Source organism: Neodiprion pinetum, chromosome 5 (assembly GCF_021155775.2).
Source record: "Neodiprion pinetum isolate iyNeoPine1 chromosome 5, iyNeoPine1.2, whole genome shotgun sequence".
Lineage (NCBI taxonomy): Eukaryota > Metazoa > Arthropoda > Insecta > Hymenoptera > Diprionidae > Neodiprion > Neodiprion pinetum.
The window spans coordinates 8,966,311-8,988,832 of record NC_060236.1 but is presented as its reverse complement, the minus strand read 5'-3'; the positions used below and the strand labels follow the sequence as shown (position 1 = coordinate 8,988,832).

Genomic DNA, 22,522 nt, shown 5'->3' with positions numbered 1-22,522 from the left:
TTCGGTGGGTACATCGTTAATTGTCACCGCATATGAGAATGTTGTACACTTCGTCATGCCTTGTCCTCGACGTCAAATATGCCTACCAAATGCGGTAGAAAACACGTTGAAAAGTTGTTGCATAAAAATTGCAACGCTGACTGGAAAACAAGTTATTATAAAGTGCGATTGAAATAATGACGTAAGAGACCATCAGAGATTCGTACAACCATATTTATTAAAAACGGTTAAACAACTCTTTCTAGATTTCTTGAATCCAACGACGTGGATTCGGATCCAATGAAATCCAGGGTTTGTTGCATTTCTGATCAAAAATTGAATTAGAATAGAATAGAACAGCATATTTATTCATCCATAGCAATGTTGGATAATATTACAATTAAATATAATCAACAAAAAACGGTATATAGATATAATAAACATTCATAAATACATGCCATAGGTAGCGAAACGTGAGGAAATTGTTAAGAACGTGAATACTAAAAAGAAAGATGAGCGACATGGACAATAAAAACCGGTAACTTATAACCAGAACTAAGGCTAAACTAAACTAAACTAGTGTCTAAGCTATTTCTGCAGAGTTCTTAGGGTGAGTCTGAAAAAGATACTCTCGTAGGCGGGATCTGAATAGAGGGAGTGAATAATTAATATGTTCGGTTAGAATCGAGGGTAGCGATTCCCAAAAACAGGGAAAGATTGCCGATGATTCTCAGTGGCGAAAATGGGAATGACAAAATCACCTCTTTCTTAGGGAATAGAGCGTACACGTAGGATGATGAGATCGATCGGATCACTTCGAAAAATAGCCGAACAACCCGCGATCACGGACACAAAGTCTCACTCGGTATGGAGTGAATTATACACAGGTAGAACGAATAATAACTGCCCAATCCGCAGAAAGCGAAAGAATTGAGGGGGAATAAATGTGGTCCCTGGATCCAAAGGCTCCGGTTTCGGACGATATACGCGTAAAGAATCCAAACGAGTTTGCAGCTGTGAGAAGAACCTATTGGACAGGATTTGGACAGGTGATGAGAGGAAGGATTCCGCCGACCGGCGAGGAGTGAAGAGGAGCTCAAACTCTGCGAGAAGTTTGACGGGAAAATTGTATGCGTGTAATTTTTAGTTCCGGTTACCGCTCATTGTCAGTCCTTAACTGTTTTCATTTTCTACCACAATCGAAAAATATAATTCTAGGTAGAAAATGAAAATTAGTTTTCTAGCTGTTACCGGAAAGTCTGGTATCCGTTGCTATTCTTTCTCATTACGATCACTGTTGCTATATTTTCTTGCAACCGTTGCGAAAATTTAACGATTGCGCAACAATAAATTAAGGGACAACACCACTGTGACCCATGTTTTTTTTTTTTTACAATTTTCAACAATTTTTTTTGGGGGGAAAAATAAGAGATATTCGAAAAATTTTTTTTGCATTTTTTTCCTTGCTTATTAATTCTTCAAAAAACATTTTTCTACACATTTTTCACGCCGCATGGTGGCGCTGGGGAAGCCGTCATTGTACGGACGATATCTTCTAGTTTGACAAGAATTTTTTTTTTCAGGTTTCATCCACGGAGAAGGCCGGAATCACTGCAGCAGTGGAGGACCTTTTTTTTTCAGCGCCGTCGGAGATCAAAAATATTTAATTTTTTTCTTCAAAAATTTTACTACCTATTCTTAATATATGTACAAATATACCGTTGAAATTTTAAAATAATTGATAAGGCAGTTTTTTGTTTCTTTTTTTCTAAATTCCCAAAAATCGCCTTTTTTTAGGCTGTCACATCAGGTGTGCCCGTTAATCACCGGTCTGTTATTCCAGCGGCAATTCCCCCCCTCCAGTCGTTAAAAACGGCAGGCGAAACGCAAGCTTCCCCCTACTCGCGAAATTTCCGCCGTTTGGTTCGAGCCGCCGATACAGTCTTTCGACGTACTCGATGTCTTTTACAATTTCTAGACGCAAGAGTTTAAAGCCTCGAGTACTTTAGAGCGGACGTAACTTTCGCAGAGCAGAGTTTCAATCCGCGTCGCTTTACTCGCAATCGGAGAGCAGCCGATTCGACCGCATGATCGATTCGGGTGGAGACCCAGTTTTTTTTTTTCACCTGGTCTCTGTTATCTCAACTTCGGAGCCCGCGGGGAATTCCGCGTTTCGATTATCTACTCGTTTTCGTTCTCTTCCTCGACCTTAGACTGAAAACAACGAAGTTCTGTCTGGTGCGAAGTCTCACTAATCACACTCTGATTGAACTTCAATCATCACCGCCGAAGAACCTCTGTGAGTATGTATAAAAACAACACTAATCATTGTATCTGCGTACAATTGTGACGTTAGACGCTTTGCTTGATGCACAATTGTCACGCGAAACTTTGCTTCTACTTGGCAGAAACTGTTGTCGTATAATAATTACATACCGTGTGCTAGAATGCGTAATGCGAAAGAAAGTCGAGTATTCTCTCACGAATTTCAACAATTTTCACATCGACCCGGTCAGATCGCAGATATTTAAAGACTATACATATACGTATATCTGAACGTCGTCCTATTTATCATTCGAAATTTCGAAAGCACATTTTTCGCGCTCGATATTATACCGCATGGATGCGGGTATCTATGTGTATGTAACAAATTAGAATTCTTATATTCAAGGCAGTTTCACAGTCTAATTGTTCGGTTCAGTAATTATTCAAATGACACTGAAAAAGGAGTTGACTATGAATGCCGGTCATTCGACCCGAAGTGTTAATTATCCTCTTGTATTGTGCGCAGAAAAATTTTCGGCTTCTTAAGGCATGATTGTCTGTAAAACGAGTGAAACAATTCCGATGGAGAGAGAAGGGAACACGCGATATCTTGTCTACCTGTAACGTACACTTTGTGACGCCAGAGATAGCGGAGTACTTTCTTAGCTGATCGTGGGATCAGCGAGTGCTTAATTTTTATCTGACAAGTGACGGCGAAATTGATTGATTGTTATCTCTTCCGATTAGTGGAATTCACGCGTTTCCAGCACACGCGTCCAGGCTCCTTTCCGAAATTTATCATAATCTAAGGACAGGCGAGTATTTGCGAATCAATGATCGATCAGCGATGACAAAATCTATAACACATTGAATCCCATCGAGTATCGAGACGTTATCGCATCTACGAGACAAATGTGCAAATTTGTCACACATATGGGATTATTCGTATTAGCACGATTAGATTTGAAATTTATAACTGCAGGTGAATATAATATACCATTCGGTGGAAGAAAATTAGTTTTATACATTCCTAGCTCTTTTAATTGCTGTTTAGAATTAATACTTCCGGAATAAATTAAAGTCGCGCGTTAGATAAAGCGACCAAAATTTTAACTCTGATATCGTGGCCTACAAACGTTACAGATTTCTACGCGAATACCGAAGGCCGGTTGTTACAACAGCGGACCTAAAACGCAGGTCGGCTGTCTTACATTTCGTGTGATGTAATTGCCCGCATAACTCACACTCGCATCGAACAAGGAGTACTTAAGGGCCTCGAACTCGGGGTTCTGTAATTATAGATTGATCTTCAGTGCCAAATATCATTTTCCAGGATATGGAAAATCTTTCATTTTACAACTCGATTGTAAATGATGAGCCTTCCATGCAATATGCTCGCATAATGTACTTGGACTATCGAAAATCGTACAACTTTCTAATTGTTTGAAATAACAACGATTACGACGAATCTCGAAATGCTTACTAATTTACAAGCTTCCAATTGTTAAAGTTCAAATTTTAGATGAATAATTTGACAAAACAATTCGTAAACATGCTCTCTCACCTCTTTGGGAACCAGATTATTTCCAATTGCATTTTGTTATACAAATGAATGAAAAAATAAACTCTTCGATTTTAAAATGCTACGCGAATCTTTTCAAGATCCGTTTCGAAATTAACTGTAATACCTAATCAATGCTCGAACTACACAGTTTGGCATTTGTAACGCAGAAAGCTTTTCGAACTTTGGAATTGGTGGCTATTTCGAACGATGCGAACACGTTGCGTGAAAATCAAAACCATTGAGGAAATACATGAAGCGTATAATTGGTCGAAGAGGATTTTTGATGAAACCATGGATATATTTACCTTGTAACTATGGTGAAGCTGAATCTGCAGATAATACTGCAGAGAACCTGGATTGCGGATAATAAACACTCTCAGAATGAATGGCACCTGTAATTGAAAAGGCGATTGGGGTTTGCAATGAAATTTTTTTATTTCATATTCTTGTAGATTGGAAAAAAATATTTCGGACGTATTTTTTATTTTTTCGATCGAATCAAAATTGCCATTAACATAACAGATTGAAAACTATAACATTGTGACGTCACCCATGTTAAGATATATATATATATATGTATATGTTAAAATCAGTGAAATTCAATCACCTAAAACATGAAAAATTATCATTTTTAACGAAAAACAAAAAATACGTCCTCATTATTTTGGCTTGCACTCCATTATGCACCCTTAAAAATGGAAAAAAAAATTTCATCGGAAACTCCAATTCCCTGAATGTCCTCTCCTGCGTCATAAAATTTAAATGCAAGCCTTCTGCGTGTAATTTATTCTGATTTTTATGTCGGGGGAAGTTTTTCTTTCATTTTTTCCTTCCTTACCTGTTTGACATGCGAAATCATAATTGACCGGATAAGTTGATCGCGTGATTTGTGTATCGTAAGACCATGCCCAGAGGGCTATCAAATTATCTAAGGTAACATATTCGTTCGATATTTTATAACTCTTGTGTAATGTATATGGGGCATGTCACGTCAAAGTCAAAGCAGTCCACGTACGTACATACCTCACCCCCCTTTGATTCTGATCATTTTTTAGTACGATGTTCTTACAAACCCAAAAGGTTCTAGAGAATTTTTTCAAATTTTCTTCCGCCACTGGTAAAGTTTATACAAAGTACTTTTTTAAATCTTAAAAAATTCACACTGATTCTGTGATTCGAAATATGATTCATGAGCAACACGCGATAATGGGTTCTGAATATTTACTACTTTCTTCGCAAGTTTTTAGTTTTTCCACGAAAATGGTAGTTTTCGGAATTGGTTTTTCGATTTTTTTCAAATTTCACCGTTAACTAAAAAAATCTGAAAAAATAATCCGAGACCTGTTTGGCACCGTATGAACATCATACTAAAAAGTGATTAAAATCAAAGAGTATGAGGTACATGGGCTAATAATTCGACGTGGAATGCTCCGTATAAATGTATATAAAGCACGATACGCCAAGTTCAAATATTCGAACGAATATGCGTTTTTTATCTTACGTATGATTTAGGTTGATTTATTTTCCTTATTTCATTTATTTTCCTTATTTTCAACAGAGAGTCAAACAGTTGTCGACTTGATCGCGTATAGGTGTAATAAATTACAACGCCGACTTAGTTAAATTCAGGAACCTTGAAATATCAGTTTCCGCATTATTATCACTTCTTTACTTATTATCGTTAAAAAAGGAAAGAAACGGATGTAACCGCAGATTTCTTGGGTTTTTTCTTACGTAACGGCAAACCGGAAGAGCGACTTCCAATAAGTATAAGCAGTATTATAATTGTAAAATTCTCTTAAAAATGGCGAGGTCAAGTTCCACTAAGTGTGATTACACACCGAAAAAATACAATTTGTTACGGTTATCAGAAAATACTGTTTAACTGGGTATCTTTACAATAACGTATTAAACATTGTCGATATTGCAAGAAAATGTGGCAAACGTAGCGAAATAGCGTAATTATACTTGTCAATACTAGACTTTCTGGTTATTCCGACATTAAAAATGTTTGTACGGTAGACTAAATTTTTCAGTTAACTAACGCCTAAATCGAAGTTACAAATGAGAATAATTAAGGACTGTATGATAATCAGAACTATAAATTTCACTCGGTGGATATAACGTTATTGAAAAAATGTCAACAAATTTAGAAAGCTTTCGTATGCTTCGAATTTATAGATTGAGAGAAATTTTTTATTCCAGTTACCGCTCAGTCCTTGACTATTTTCATTTTTTACCACAATCGAAAAATATAATTCTAGGTAGAAAATGAAAATTAGTTTTACACCTGTTACAAGAAATTCTAGTATCCGTTAGTTACCATTCTTTCTCATTACGATCACTGTTACTAGATTTTCTTGCAACTTTTGGGAAAATTTAACGCTCGTGCTACGATAAATTGACGTTAAAGCCTTGTTTAACTAAAAAAGTCGAGTAAACCTCACAAACTGATTTTGCGTTGCAGTAACCAAAAAAGGATCGACGATAGCGCGAAACATTTACGCGTGCCTCGTTTTTCGTAATTCCAACAACATTCGAACAGTTTTTTTTTAACGATACATGTTTTACTCAATTTTTCTAGCTACTGTAACAAATGAAATTTTCCTCAGTGTGAAATTTTTAAAATATATGCCAACTATGACACAACAAATTGCTAAATTTTCGCATCTGTACGTTCGTTAGAGATTGAACGGAATTTCTTTAAAGTTCGGTGTTAATTAAGAGGCAGAGATCGATCGATGCATCGCGACGTTGACGTATCTAGACGCGTATCATGATCCATTGTGATTCCCGTAAGTCCGCAGCGCGCGAAATTACGAAACTCGTAGACAACATATTGTTCGTACCTCGTGAAGCTGGCATTGACACACCTGTATTACCTACCTGCGTAACTGTACGATAAATGCATACAGAGTGCAACCGTGATTGTTTATTTCGTAGTCTCTTATTGCGCGTTACAACAGAGAGCCTACATTGCAGAAGCGGCTCGAACTGATCATTATACGTGCGCGAGGCTGCAAGTAAGATAAAATTTAATTGCCGTTGACAGTACAGGGACGGTGAAGAAACGATGACGGCTCGTTTCAGTGCGTAATAAATTACGCCTGTAACCCAGTGCCAAAATCGGAGATTCAATTTTCCTCCTCTTCTTTTCTATTTTTTAATATTTGCCAATCAGCTGCCCACGCATCGACGCTGCTTTCGTTTTCACTTATCCAGATTTTCGTGTTAATTGAATGCCTCGAATAATTCGAAGCTGCGATCTTAACCGCATCTTCAAGTGTATTTAAAATTAGCTATCGATGTTGCCACTCCTTTGCACTTTCATCGCCAAACGAGATGCCGGTGTGACAGCAAATATTTCATTTTATTTCATTCGACTTTTATTACCTACTTCTCATTTGCAAAGTTACATAAGGAGGAATTCTTAATTCAGTTTCTGCACACTCCACGTCTAAATGTACGGAAAGGTGATCGGCGTAGCTGTATCGAGATACCGAAAGACCTTTGCGGACTTCTGCAAAAATTCCTCGGCTCGGCCTCATTTTTCAAACCAGTTTTTTACAGCGATCAGTCGAACGCTGTATTACATAGGTGTACAAGGCTTGGCCGATCGGGGACACGTGCAAATCAACGCTCCGGCTCTTTTCAAAAAATTTTCGCCATCCAACAAGTAGGTTTTGCAATACATTATCGGATAACTTTCCCAGATGCGTGCGACAGATGCGAAAAACAATCCGAAAATTGACTCGCCAGAGCGGATGGTATTAAAAAATGAAGTGAATATTCGAGTAATTCAATCGCGGCTTTGAAAATTGCGTTAAATTAGATGTTCGTAAAAAAAAGTTTCTTCTCTAAAACAGCGGAATAGAAAATTAACATTCAACGTTATTCGAGAATCTCGAGGAAGTTTAATTGCAATCATTTTTCTTGTTGATGAATGTCAGTTTATTTTCTAACAATGCCGACGACTCGATTAAGCAACTGCGATTCGTCCTTCGGGATATACGTCGAGGAAATATTTCCAATAAATCAGGAACAGACATTTAGTCATCGCTTTTCGAAATATGCGGAATTTACGTAGAGGAAAAAAGAAAAAACTTATTTCCTTATTAGAACGTGTAACGACAATTGCAATTTACATAAATCATGTGCGTTGCCTGCTATTACGGCGAATAAGAGGGTAATATAATCTACTATCGGTAATAAACTGACAAACTTGTGCGATCATTCGATAACGAATCGTAACACAGTTTCAAACATGGACACTTGGCAAAAATTACACAGCCAACTATTACACAGCGGATAATTTGCTCTTACTTTCGCAACGAGGTGAGGTTATATTGTATCGAATACAGAACTGAGAGAAATTTTTAGTTCCGGTTACCGCTCAGTCCTTAACTATTTTCGTTTTTCAGAGCAATCGAAAAATATAGTTCTACGTATAAAATGAAAATTAGTTTTCTATCTGTTACCAGAAACTCTAGTATCCGTTACTATTCTTTCGCATTACGATCACTGTTAATGTATTTTCTTGCAACTGTTGCGAAAATTTAACGCTCGTGCAAGAATAAATTGACGTTAAAGCCTTGTTTAACTAAAAAAGTAGAGTAAGCCTCACAAACTAATTTTGCATTGCAATAACCAATAAAGGATCGACAATAGCGCAAAATGGTTAGGCGTCCCTCGTTTTTCGTAATTCCAACAATATTGAAACAGTTTTTTTAACGATACTTGTATTACTGAATTTTTCTAGTTACTGCAACAAATGGCATTTTTTTCAGTGAGTCTATTAACAATTATACTTATTAATCAATTCATCGTTTTCAAGCTCCAGACTTGAGTCACTCGGTTTTATTATAATTCACGAATTTATCCTTTCTTTTTCTACGCGGGGTCAACTTTAACAAATTTTTATGCTCCTATAATACCCGAATAATGTGTATGTAACGCGAGTATGTTTTACGCGTTTTCCCATGCGTCTTTTTCGTGCACAAAGTACCCGTTTCTATGCCGGTCGAGTGAGTCTGCGAATGCGCATGCGCCGAGTACCGAAAAGACAACTTTTAAGTCTCCACGCATGCGCTGTCGCGAAAAAATCTGACATGACGCAACCCTAACCTCAATTTCATGCTTCGTTTTTCGCCTCGCGTCTTCGGCTCACCTTCGACTCATATCGCAAACTTACGCTCGGCTCGAAAAGACCGAGTTTGCCTCCTCGTTACACAATCTAACGCTCTTTTTCTTCACTTCTTTGTTTTTGCCTGTCAAAAAAGCTGTGTAACGCCACCTTTTGTCTCGTCATTTTTAGCAGTTGTTAATATCACGTTTGCAAAACTGATTACTCTCTCGTATAATCTACGCACTTAAGCCAGTGAATTTTTCAATGATACGCGTGTCGCGTGCTATGATCGTTATAATCTTATCACAATCACGATAAAATCGACGCATTTCTTACGTTTGCAATTTACATATCTTCACAACGCGTCGATCATTCAAATATGTTTTTGTTTTATATCGTATCATAACACACAAAAAAGCCAGTTGAATTTACTAAATATGGTGATTAAGTAAGACAAAGGAAATATTATATTAATTGAAATATAAGCGGTCTCACTGGATAACACAAATTGTTTTTCTGACCAATTTTCCTCTTGAATCAAATAACATTTATACGATTCGCAGAAACGTTTCGTTCGACATATTTTACGATTGTTATAACAATTTATAATACAACGCTGTGTTTCGTAAATTGAACAAATCCTTTCACTGTGCGTACATTGAATAACAGCAGAGCGGGTTATTCAAAGAGAAAAGTGCAAGTATTCCAGCCCGGAGGAATTTTCAACCAAATACAAAACAGAACGGGCTGTTTAGAAATTGAAAGGCGTTTACACCGTTATCGTTATCGGCTAGAAACTTATCTGCACATTTCAGCGAAGCATACATAATACGAGGGGTTAACGTCCGTCGTAGAATAATAAAGCGGTTATATACGATTGATACACAAAAAATCCCTCAGGCGAACATACGTGTAACCTGTTATATATTTGACGCATCGATCACGCAATTGAGTCTTTGGAAATTTTGTCTTACGTATTAATAACAATTATTGCCATGTCATTCCCACTTGTGAAAATTTCGTGCCAACAACGTTTCGGTTTCTTAAGTATCCACCAACTGATCTGGGACAGCAGCAGCGAAGTGATTTTTTATTTACCTTTTATCTTCACGTGCCCTCTTGTTTCACTTTCACTTATCGTTTCCCTTCACCTGTAAATACACTTGTTCGTAACTTTTCGTTTTTCTTCGCATAACAGCAGCGTCGTTATAGTCCATTCGTTCGATCTGTGCAACAAACATTCAGAGTTTTGAATGGGCTTACGTGCCAGCCGCGTTTGTTAAACATATTGTAACACATTATAAGTTATTTACATTGTTCGTTGTATAGGTGGAATATTGAAATCTGACGGTTGATTGGGTCAGTTTGGAAAAAAATTGATTATCCGTCAAATGTTGATTAATGTGAGAGCTAATTAAGGCCAGTTATCTGTGCAATAAGTCTGTAGCGATTAAAGTATAAAAATTTCACTGTACTGCATTATTGTCAAAGATATAAAGTCGAATCGATCAAATTCAAAATTTTATCAGAAAAGTGTCAAATAATATGTACGACTCAGGCCTATACTCGCTGCTCCTCTTATCTTCAGCTGATTTAACAACCTCGGCTGGTTCTTAAAACGATTGAAAAAGGTGGGGGTAAAATTTCAAGCTTACAATTAGTAAAGATTGAAAGAAAATCTCCCTGCAAATATCGGTCACTCTTCTTCGAGCTTCCGTTGACTAGCCTAGTTCTCATTCCTCTTCCTCGCAACATTTTCTCGTAGAAAAGCAGTACAAATTGGCGAACAGAGTGGACATAAAATCCGGACTTGTAAAGGTACGCCAAAAGAAGTAAAGTGAATTTAATGGAAAGTTAGAGCGATTGCAGCTGCTGCGCGTTTGTATAGCGACTTTATCGTAGATATGCGTGAAATAATGTAACGCAGTGCTGATTGTAAGATGTCGGGAAATTAAATCATCAAATTAATTAATAATTAAAATGCCTGTTCGAGCTTGTTAGATAAAAGATCCGCATAAGATATCGGCTGGGATTCTCGATATGCATCGATGTACATAACGTCAGATAGTATAGGCTATCAGTTGTCATTGTGGGCATAAATTGTTTAATCTACCGCGTATCAGCCTTGTCACTAAATACTTTGTGTTCCATGTTAACTTGGCGCACGGCCCAGCGTCTCGACGTCTGGTTCCTTTATCTCGCAATACGCGATAGTGCAAAATCGGCTGAAATCAATATTCAAACAAACGTTTTCAATTCAGGTCACTACATTCAGAGCACATTTTTCTTTCCTCGATTTTTAGATGCAGCCTTGACGATAGGAGGCTTCGATGATATCGGTGTAGGTTCGGGTTTTCTGTAACCCATTTTAGGAAACCGATTATCAGTAATTGCCGAGAACAGCCGGGTAGGAGCGAATAAAAGGATCGTCTCTTCAGTTATCCGGGAGAAATATTAGGGCCACTTTTGCTTAGACGATATTATATTACGGATATTACAAAGACAAAGATGCGTTCGATATTCAAAGTGATATAGAACTCTTCGAGTATGGATCATTTCATTCGATACGCTGTGGATGTAATTTACGAACATATCTATAATAAGATATGTTTGTTTATATATCATACGCATTACACCATTCATAACGAGAGAGCTCAGCCAGACACGAACAGACTTCCGACTAAGCTCGTAAGCTTTTATCGCCTTTGCTATCAAGATATGAGTAATTACACAACGGTTCTTACACACGTGTTCCTCTGGGCTGAGAAAAACCTTACGGTTTATTACGAACCCACGTTGTAAGAGTAAAAAATGCAGAATATATCAACGATATTTGACGTATTGTACAGAAAATTATTGGCATTGACTCTGATCCTTGAAATGTTTCTATCTCAATGAATACTGATTATGCATATGTTTTTATACAAAACGAAAAGATTTCAAAGTCGGATACATTGATCACACTTTTGCACTGTCTAAGAGTTGCGAGTCATCCGAAAGTCGAATCTGTACGATTTAGAGATTATCGTTTCGGTAAATTTTCAGTAAAAACAAATTCAACGACTTTTCTCTTGAATATACAGAGAATTTCATTTAAATTATCTACAGTTTAGGTATAGTCATTGCTCTTATGAAATGCATGAAAGAGATCAATTTGGGGCTCACCAAAAACACATCATTTTTCTGAAAGGAGATCATTTTTTCCTTTTCGTATCAATTACACTGAAATGAGTTCTACAAATTCTAAACTTTAACTGACCGAATTTATTCTAATAACAAAATATATGCAACGTGATTGGAATTGTTATTTCTTCTGTTATCAATATTTACTCACAATCTCTAACTATATTTGCCCTGAGTGTATGCTCGGTGAACGTTAATTGTACATCGTTAAAATCAACCATGGGAAATAGATCAAATTAAAACAAGTGGGTAATTTGGCCGATGTTGATGAGTCAGCCTAAGGACTTCCCGCTTGGATATGCGTTTCGAGTTCATAAAACATAAACAAATTAAATCTTTCATTTTATTTTATCGTAATGATTTCCCTCTAAATAACAGAAAAATTATTTGACCCGTTAACTCCAAAATCTGCTTAGTTCTGACCTAAAAAAGGTCCGCGTTCGTCGAGACCGAAATCATAAAAATCTGTTGATCGGTTCTTGAGATATCGATTTATGACTTTCGAAAAAAAAACCTGACTTTGGATTCGTGATCATCGACCCAAAAATCCATACGGTATCAATTTTCGGTCAAATTCGTTCATCAAGGTATACTTTGATTCTATTTATCGTAATTGTGTTGTTTAAATAATTAAAAAAGTACTGAACCGATAAAAGCCAAAATCGGATCAATTCTAAATTTGGAAAAGCTCCGTCGATTGAGACCAAAATAATTGAAATCCAATGCTTCGTTCTCGAGATATCGTCGGGCAAATAAATTGATTACACACACGGAGGCACACAGCGTCCAGCCGAAAGTGATCGTAGGTGATTCTCTAGATCCTGAAACGTTGAGATCTTTCTGTGAAAACAGAGAAACGGGAAGTTAAAAAATGGCATAACGTATTAGCAAGTCGGAAGTTCCCTGTTAAATTGTAAATTCCTTGCGCGCATCGCTTTTCTGAAACTGATTTCTCTTTTCAGATAATAAATTAGGGAGAATTGAATTCCAACGCTGAAATATTGGCACAAAATGGCAGCGAAATGCTGGGCAGCATTATCCCGGCGTAGACTGGATTCGCAGGAAGATATCACGGCTGATACCGCTTTGTCTCGATGCCTCGGTTTGCTTGACCTGACGGCCCTTGGAATTGGTTCCACTCTGGGTCTTGGAGCGTACGTCCTTGCAGGAGCTGTCGCGAAAGATACCGCCGGACCTGCAGTCTGCATTTCGTTTTTGATAGCCGCAGCAGCGTCCGCATTGGCAGGCACGTATAATCATGACGATTGACTTTTAATAATGAAAAACCCCGTTTTTAATCAGTTTAACGAGGCTTTGGTTGGCCAATAATCGGTTCTTTTCGTTAATTTAATTTCGGGATAATCGTGGGTATTCATCAAATTATTGTCCTCGTAACTTGCCAAGATTTCTTGTCAAAGAAAAAAAAAATAAATAAAGTACAGAAATACGAAATACCGAAATTATACCGTGATCAAATAAGCTATAAACATTGACGCTTCAGTTCGCGTTGCTTCGAAATTGGTAAAAGTCTAAGGACGAACTTGCAATTCGAAAAAGTGATAAAATTGCAGATCGACTTATTTCGCGAAAACTTTAAGGCGTAGAGTTCTAAAATTACAGGATTTTCGTACTTCGGTGTACGCTGCGATCTGTCCATTTATCAACTAAATCGAAATTTTTACCCCACAAAGCTGGCCGAGGGTTCAATCATCGGCCATATTATATTTATAAGCAAACTTTCACACGAAACTATAATTTCATTTTCTCAAACAGAAATGAATCTACGCTGTTTATTTTATGATGAAAAATTCACCAAGCAACGTGCCGAGAACGATAATTTTTTCCGTTTACTACCGCTGTCGAAGTTCCGTTACTATTTTTAACCATATCCTTACAACGTTTTAGGATTATGCTATGCCGAATTCGCCTCACGAGTACCGAAAGCAGGTTCTGCTTACGTCTATAGCTACGTGACGGTTGGAGAATTTGTTGCCTTTTTGATCGGATGGAATCTCATCTTAGAATACGTAATAGGTAATTATACATGTATACTCATTTAACGTATAATATCTGGATCAATGTGTATTCTCTACTATTTTCTACTATTTTCAAATCATTCTTCAATTCTTGTTCAACTTTCATCCTCGGTTCTCTTTGTAATCCCATTTAGATTTCCGTGATTATCGACCAAAATTCTACAATTAATTTTTTGCAAATCTCTGTGATAGATTTCTTTTTCCGAGAATGTCTGAATCATCACGTCTTGTGAATTTTATCGATTTCCAACCACACGACCAATGATTAACCGTAGTACCGAAACCAAGAAATATAATCATTCTCGTATCATTTTTTCGTGATAATCGCTCTCGCACAGTCATCAGTCGCATTAGAAACACGAATGAGCACTGTTTTATAATTATTATGATTTACAGGTACAGCGAGCGTTGCTCGAGGTTTCAGCAACTACCTTGATTACCTGGTTGGAAACGTGATGAGCAAAGCATTGCGAGAAGCAATGCCAATAAACGTTTCTTTCCTGTCTGAATATCCGGACTTCTTTGCCTTTGGCATGGTGTTACTGCTAGCTGTATTACTTGCAACTGGAGTGAGGGAGTCTTCGTGGTTGAACAACGCGTTCACCACCATTAATCTGCTGACTCTCTCGGTGATCATAGTCGCTGGATCAATGAACGGTAACCAGAGATTACAACGAGCAGTAATTCCTCGATGTTTTTCTCGTGTCTGATCCTTATACTTTCTTTGTCAACGTGTTATCCGACGCTCGATACAGCCGATCCAGGAAATTGGTTCATCGCCCAAGAAGACATTCCTTCGGAATATACGGAAACTGCCGGGGTGGGTGGCTTCATGCCCTTTGGTTTCAATGGGGTCTTGGCTGGTGCAGCGACGTGTTTTTATGCCTTTGTGGGTTTCGACACGATAGCTACCACCGGAGAAGAAGCCAAAAATCCCCAGAAGAACATACCGTTGGCTATCGTCATATCTTTAACCGTAGTCTTCTTTGCCTATTTCTCCATTTCAACCGTGCTCACGATGATGTGGCCCTACTACGATCAGGTAACGTAGTCATTCAATTTTCAATCCAATAACGCACCATACAATCCGCAGTTCCGATTTTATTTCAAAATGACATTATCCACCGTTTTCAGAATGCGGAAGCACCTTTTCCCTACGTATTTGATCAAGTTGGATGGCCCGTTATCAAATGGATCGTTAATGTCGGTGCGGTTTTTGCATTATGCACAAGCATGCTTGGGGCTATGTTTCCCTTACCCCGAGTCTTGTACGCCATGGCGACTGATGGAATTATTTTCAAATTCTTGGGTATTGTCAATTCCAAGACTCAGACTCCACTTTATGGTACTATGGTTTCCGGACTCCTTTCTGGTGAGTTTATGTCTTAAAACGTAGATTCTCGTGACAATAAAGAGCTGACACGTTGTTTGCATAATGAATTGTTTCATTTTTTTCAATCTTCGTTCCAGGCTTCATGACACTTATATTTAATATAAATCAACTCATCGACATGATGTCCATCGGAACACTTATGGCCTATGCGATTGTAGCTTTGTGTGTTTTAATTCTGAGGTAAATTGCTTGCATTATTTTTGAAAGGCCGGTATATGGTGTTTCTCACAGACGTCACAATTTACGGTGTACCTTAAGATTGTTGTGTGTGAAAATTTAGGTATCAGCCTGAATCCTCGCACAGTAACGTGGTTGACAATTACGTTCTGGAGCCAGAATTGACTTTGTGGACTGGTTTCAAACAGATCTTCAATCTTAATGGTCTGAAGGAGCCGACTAAATTCTCTGGTCGTGTTGCCAGCTGGGGTATTGTTGTTTTCGGTAAGTTGCGATAAGGCTAGTGTCGTCTTAAATATCAACTGGAAGTTCAGGTGACACTGCACCTATCATTTGCCATATACATAGAAGAGTGTGAAAACAATAACCGTGTCTAAAATCTTGAAGGCAATTGCACTTTTATTCAACTAGCACTCTCAGAACCAATTTTTGATTTGAAAAATAATAATAGGATAAACTTCAAAAGAAACCTGCTGCCATTGTCGAAAATGTGATAAATTTCGTATTGTAAAAATAGTGTGTGAACATACCCTACATATCAATAAAAGTTATCTGCCGTCTAATCTATTTCACTAAAGGTGCTTCAAATATAACTACAACGTACGACGAGAATTTCTTTCTCAGGAACACAATTTTACCATGCAAATCTCGATACTTTGTCTTCCCTATTTAGAATTTATGTTCGAACTAATTACTCCAAGTGCTGTTCATTTTTTGAAACCGATATTTCAGTATACACAAAGCACTAATTAAATAATCCATGGCGAAAATGAGTGGAATTTTTTTAGATACCGAACATCCCTAGCGTGAATACGGTACTTATCAAGCATAATCATTATTGAATTCTTTTTTTTTTGCTTCGTTTCAGGTGTATTGATACTACCATTGGGGTATACTGTAGATAAGAACATAGCAAACATACAGAATGGCCATGTAGGGATAATCTTAGCTGTATCTGTAATGGTACTTGTTGAGGTGCTCATCGTTTTTGCCATCGGCAGACAGCCAGTTCTCGACATCGAACTGGCCTTCAAGGTAATTAAGACAGTGAGTCGATTGCTAGGCTTCGATAATATTGATACCAATGTTCGATATTTCCATATTACAGGTCCCTCTTGTCCCTCTAATACCATGCGTGAGCATTGCCGTTAATCTCTACTTGATGCTACAATTGGATGTATACACTTGGATCAGATTTGCTGGTTGGATGTTTATTGGTAAGATCTAAAACTTGATTACACGAATCTGCTCTTTTTATAAAACAAGAGTACCTTTGAACTATCTGAAAGAATACGGAAGTAATGTAAATATATACATACATATGTTTTTTTTTCATAGGGTTTGTTATTTACTTCACATATGGAATCAATACCAGCGTCCAAGGTGCTAAGGATAAAGTCGAAAGGCAAGAGTTAGTTCAGCGAAATGAAAGTCAAGATAAAAAACTTTCGGAAGGTACTAAATTTTAGAACAGGATTCCCGATATTATGCGTAACGCATTGTGGAAAAAAGATATTATGACAATTTGTATGCATGACGTATGAATATGGAGTTAATATTATTTTCAAGATTTCACTATCATACTAATGCAACTCGCAATGAAGAAACTCCGTATAAAGAAAAACACAACTGTGAAAAGTTTTCTAAGAAAATCTGTCACATATCAGAGAACTCGTAAAGTTTTTACATTATTTATAATAATATGTGATACTAACCGTGCTAAAATGTACCGGACTTGTGAAATCAGCCGTTAATTAGTTAAAATGCTATTTTATGAGAGAATGACATTTTCATTTACATTATGTGTTAAATTGTACACAAATAGTACTTAATTGATGCTGCGAAATGTATCGACCCCATGCACTGATATCATTACCGAATAGTGAAAATGAATGTAAATAAAAAACTGTATCTACTGTTTGAGAATTTAGGCAACATTCAACTTTCTAATCTGATCGCAGGAGTGAATTCTAAAAGGTAAACGATTGGAAATTTTGAGCGAAACATTTTATCCGTAAAAAGTCAAATATATCGGAAAATATTGATATTATAAATAATATTTATTTTTCAGTACTCCACTTGAAAAGGTGCATAGCTATTAGAGTTAGGTTTAAAATAAATTTAGTGTTATGTTCTTTGAGTATTTATACAACCGTATATACTTAGTATTAGCCTAAATGTAAGAATCCCATTAAAAGATTAATGTATCTCTATTAAGGGGGGACTTCGGTGAAATTTCCATAATACTGAATTTTTCATTTCGGAAATGACTTTAAGAGAGATGTAATTGAAAATTCATTTCTACAAGATTTAGATAACAGCAGTACATGTCCTAAAGAACAAACTCAATCTTCTTTTATGGATATTCTTCGCAGAAGATTGAAATTTTTATCAGGAGAAGTCATGCTATCGTAATCTAAATCTTATAGAAAGGAATTTTCGCGTATGCATCTCTTTCCGTCATTGAAAAAAACAAAAACTTCGATATTAACAAAATTTCACCAAAGTCCCCCCCCTTTAAGATAATTGCTTGCTATATTTTCAATGAGAAATATGTACTCAATAAGTCATTTGCCATAGTTTCATTCATTTTATTCATGTTAAAACTCTATTCTTTTCGCAGTCAAAATAGCAATGCTAATTTGACTGTATTGCATAGTACAATGATGAAGTAAAAGATAAATTATGTAAAACAAATTTTTTGGTGGAAACTCACAGCCGTACGACCGTATTTCAACTCAGAAGCATACATGCTCGATTATGTTCCATAAGTATATTAGGATTCTAAATTCTTGATTACGAAAATAAATATTGATAGCAAAAATAAAATTACTTTACACAAAAATATTGTCTTTATGATTCAATGTGTAAGAATAGAAGTGCCTTAATGATTCAAAGTTTAGGAAGCAATTACGAATTGTCGTACGTTTGCATTTAAAGAAAATCGCGGTATCAGTTTATTCAAAAACTCACTCATCTTCAACTTAAAATGACTAAATCCTCAGATCTCTTGACACTCCTATTCCATACTGACTGGTAGCGAAACACTGTGGCATCACACAATATGGAGGACTGGAATCATTCGTTGATCTCCTAGCGAGTGTTAGATTATAAATTAATAAAAAAAAATATGATGAAATAACTACCAAATTAACTATCATATCAAAATTACTCCACCGATTTGCTACAAAAAAAATGAAGAAAACTTCTATCCTTTGAATTTACAGGGTCACCTATTGTTGAACATATACACTTGAAACGATAGATCTACTTAGGTGGACTTGTGTTAAAATCGGCTTTGCTCATTATGCTCAACACACACTCATGCTCAACAGCCGATAAATGATCCTATGTACTATAAACTCTTACAATGAAATCTAACTTTTTTGTTACGGTGATACTAGGTAGGTGTACCTGAAATATTTCTTCAATTATTATCACAAAATAGGTTTTTTTTAAGGTATGGATATGAAAACGAAGTACCTGACAAGTATCACTATGCTTGTAAAAAAATTCAAGTCTTTTTTTTGAGATTATAAGGTTAAAATCCAGAATCATTTTAAATAACTGATCAATTCGTCGCATAATAATACTGCATAATCATATCTTTCTATCTCGGTGTCTTATCTTTTTTCAGAAAATAATTGATCCTAAAAGCGTTTTTAAATTCAACGAGCAGAACGTACTAGCAATAGACTTTTTCCATTTCCATTGAAAAAGTGTTACATAACAATTTTTACATTATGCTAATATAATCTTGACTAAACTATTAAGCCCGAAACTATCACTAGTTCCTTAAGCTTGATTTTGCCGACAGATGATTTTATAAGCTGACTGTGTAAGTTTCTGACCGTCACAATTCATGATCTGTATTTGAATGATCTTCTGTTGCTTCTATACGTTTTGATCATTATTTTGAATCTTATAGCAATGATAAAAATAGCTTGTATATCTGACAGTTATGGTCTATAACAATTCGAATAATTGGAGTATTGTATGTACATTAATTCCGTGATAATTCCTTAAATACAGTAGCAATGCATTTTTATGAACGGCTCTGGATTTATGTTTTTAAAATAAAGGAGTTATGTTATATCCTTGACTAGAGTGTGGGTCCATGATGAAATTGATTAGGTACTCTCACATGTCGTTGGGAAAGGTTACTGAAGTGGAAAAGAGGATCAATGAACCGATCGAAGTTGATAACAATAAGGTTTTACTGCAACTTTATTCCCTTTGGTTGTTTACTTCAATGGTTTTTGCGATGAATGATAACTGGCGTTATTGTGCCCGGTTTACAAGGCCACCAGCACTTATATACTGCCAATTTGCCTAAAGAAACGAATTTATTAAAGTGGACGGTTGATAAAATTATTAATAGAATAACGACAAATCTATACTTACACCAATACCAGTTGTCCATCCTGTTCCAGCCGGATTTTCATCCGTTATACCTATTCTGCGACAAACAATGCCAGCTCCAGAGAGAGCCCATACTTGACCTTTTTCTCTACCCACAGATACATGACGAAATCCTTGTTTGGCAGTTGGAACAAAAGTATCTGTGTAGAATATACAACAATTGTCTGCTATGTTATCTTTTTCAACAATTGTTGCTACAACAAAAAAATTATTGCAATAAATGAAAAAAAGTGCTACAACATCGCTACTTAATATGCTACTATTGAATACATGATATATTTGATAACATAATAACAAATTCCAACTCCAAGCAGGTAAAGGTAGATTCATTGAGATAAGTTCAGAGCTGCCGAACAAATACAACAAAAAAAAGCTAGCATAAATTTGTGTAATTGCACCTCTTAGCATTTCCAACACGGTGCTTCTACAATGTTTCGTGATATCGAAAGAAAACGAGAGAAAATTGAAAAAGGTCTGTAAAAAATACTTTCTCGCACCGATATGGATTGGATCATTTGGCATGGCTGGTAAAGTTTGCCAGTATGTTCCTTCGGGAAAAATCTTCGCTCTAACTTCGCGACGTACTGATAATCGGCCGGTTGTATCCAGCGCCCAAACTACATCTTTTCCGACTGAAATCTGTTTCACCTGGGCCCCTGATGGAGGCTCTACATTTTGCCACGTTTCACCTGAAATCATAATTAATAATCAATCATAATTACCATTGATATTAATGAGTAGACAGATCTGTGAGGAGATATTTACCAGTCGGCTTGGCTAAAGATATTCCAAATCTCCAGTATGAAGTTCCATTTTTACCAACAGCCCAAACTTGACCCTCTGGACCGCAACTAATACCGATCAGTGCCTGATCACTGGGTATATGTTCCCAGGAAACTCCCTGGGAATAGAGAAAGTCATGAATTTTCATCATACTCAGATATGTTGTAACGGTTAATTTTGAAAAAACTACACATCATTTAGATTCTGGGATATTTTTTAATAAGGAAGCTTTTTCACAACGAAAATAATGGGAGCCTTTGTATGCTATCACGTTGAGATTATTGCAATTATCTAAAGTTAACCAGAATATTATACTCACTAATGGGCACAATTCTGAAACACCGCGCCTGAACAATGCTTCCCCATTGGCAGCAACAGCCCACACGTTTATGAAACCGTCGTCACCTGGTTTACTTGTTGTCTAAGATGCCACAAATTAGGAATAATTAGACCCTATTGTAAACTATCAGTGCCATCTGGAATGCGGATAGTACATGAAATGAATTCTTATAATTAATCATTTGCCCCATGGTGCTCATGTTTAAAACATTTAAATAAGTCGTTCTCAAATACGTGAATTCGATTTCAGTATCATATTTAACTTATAAAAGTAAAAGCCAGGGATACGATGGTTCTACAGTGCACTTAAGCGAGAAAAAAAAAAAAGAACAATGCATACTATTTTTTAACTAGAAATGGATCTGACCTGTACATATATTTCAGTAATACTAGTATATTTAAATCAGTAACATATTAGTACTTTAAATCCCATTTTTTTGTTCGATTAACGCACCTACAGCTGTTACCGATAAAATGAAGGTTATTGTACAACATACGCCGATGATTTTGCTTACGTATAACGAGATGTCGACGATTTTTGTATTTCCTAGTTCCTGCCAAGGTCCGCTAGTTTTCAATTGACAACGCCTAAACCACCTTCGTCTTCTTACATAATCGGTGAACTGCTTACGACCGTGGTATTGTGCAGGGAAATCCATTGCATATTGCCACCCATCTCTATCAACACCACCAGGAGTATGGAAGTCTATTATCCAGTCTGATATCTAATTCAACGAAAATATTCACGATTGTTGAAATTGTTAAATTTAAATGAAAAATTTTATCCCTACCCATTGCCAGTGCATTGAAAGAGTTTTGGTATGTTCTCGCGTTCGCTTATGACGCCCTGTTACGTCACTCCACATATACCGATCGGTTGGTAATCCATGGGATGTATAACCGGTAACCGGATTCCAACGTTGATTCTCGTAAACAAAGTAGTTGTGCGTATCTACCATTGAATTGATGCCGGTATTGTTAGACCGTAAACCTAAAAAATCCGAATTTTGTAACCTGAGTAATAAATATCGATTAATAAGTATACTAGTACAAATGTAACACTGCAGACTCGTTGCAGTTGCTTCAATAACCTTTTAAGAAATTTCCACCCCAGCCCCCCGTATAAACGTACGCTGTATTATCGTATCCTATTCCCCATGTTACTCCAACACTACACGTTTCCACCTTCCTCAAATGTCCTCCCATTTGTCTCCAAAATATTTTTATTGGCTCAATGATTACCTGCAACAGTAAGA

The 22,522-nt window shown here is 36.6% G+C and overlaps 2 protein-coding genes across 10 annotated transcripts in view; one reads left to right on the top strand and one right to left on the bottom strand.

Moving 5' to 3' along the window:
- Nucleotides 1-1,936: 1,936 nt before the first annotated feature.
- slif (cationic amino acid transporter slimfast) lies at nt 1,937-19,430 on the top strand. 2 transcript variants are annotated; one of them, XM_046626779.2, is made up of 11 exons: nt 1,937-2,278; nt 13,079-13,362; nt 14,022-14,150; nt 14,549-14,809; nt 14,908-15,194; nt 15,287-15,524; nt 15,623-15,725; nt 15,826-15,986; nt 16,591-16,757; nt 16,831-16,939; nt 17,061-19,430. In XM_046626779.2, exons 2-11 carry the CDS (start codon nt 13,128-13,130, stop codon nt 17,189-17,191), a joined length of 1,821 nt encoding a protein of 606 aa, XP_046482735.1. In that variant the 5' UTR covers nt 1,937-2,278; nt 13,079-13,127; the 3' UTR covers nt 17,192-19,430. The 2 variants fall into 2 exon arrangements, with proteins under 2 accessions (XP_046482735.1, XP_046482736.1); XM_046626780.2 differs by having other exon boundaries at nt 1,937-2,282.
- Nucleotides 18,292-22,522, bottom strand: part of Pex23 (peroxin 23) — a 10,525-nt gene continuing 6,294 nt past the window's right edge. For 6 of the 8 annotated variants that reach the window (XM_046626756.2, XM_046626753.2, XM_046626754.2 and 3 more), the window contains 8 exons: nt 22,358-22,508; nt 22,058-22,257; nt 21,782-21,991; nt 21,247-21,348; nt 20,910-21,045; nt 20,642-20,833; nt 20,127-20,338; nt 18,292-20,054 (listed from right to left, as the gene is read on the bottom strand). In XM_046626756.2, coding sequence (XP_046482712.1) covers nt 20,004-20,054; nt 20,127-20,338; nt 20,642-20,833; nt 20,910-21,045; nt 21,247-21,348; nt 21,782-21,991; nt 22,058-22,257; nt 22,358-22,508 — 1,254 coding nt within the window. In that variant the 3' untranslated portion in view covers nt 18,292-20,003. Of the gene's footprint in view, nt 20,055-20,126; nt 20,339-20,641; nt 20,834-20,909; nt 21,046-21,246; nt 21,404-21,781; nt 21,992-22,057; nt 22,258-22,357; nt 22,509-22,522 lie in introns of those variants that run through there. The other 2 variants (XM_046626759.2, XM_046626761.2) reach the window with 2 other exon arrangements.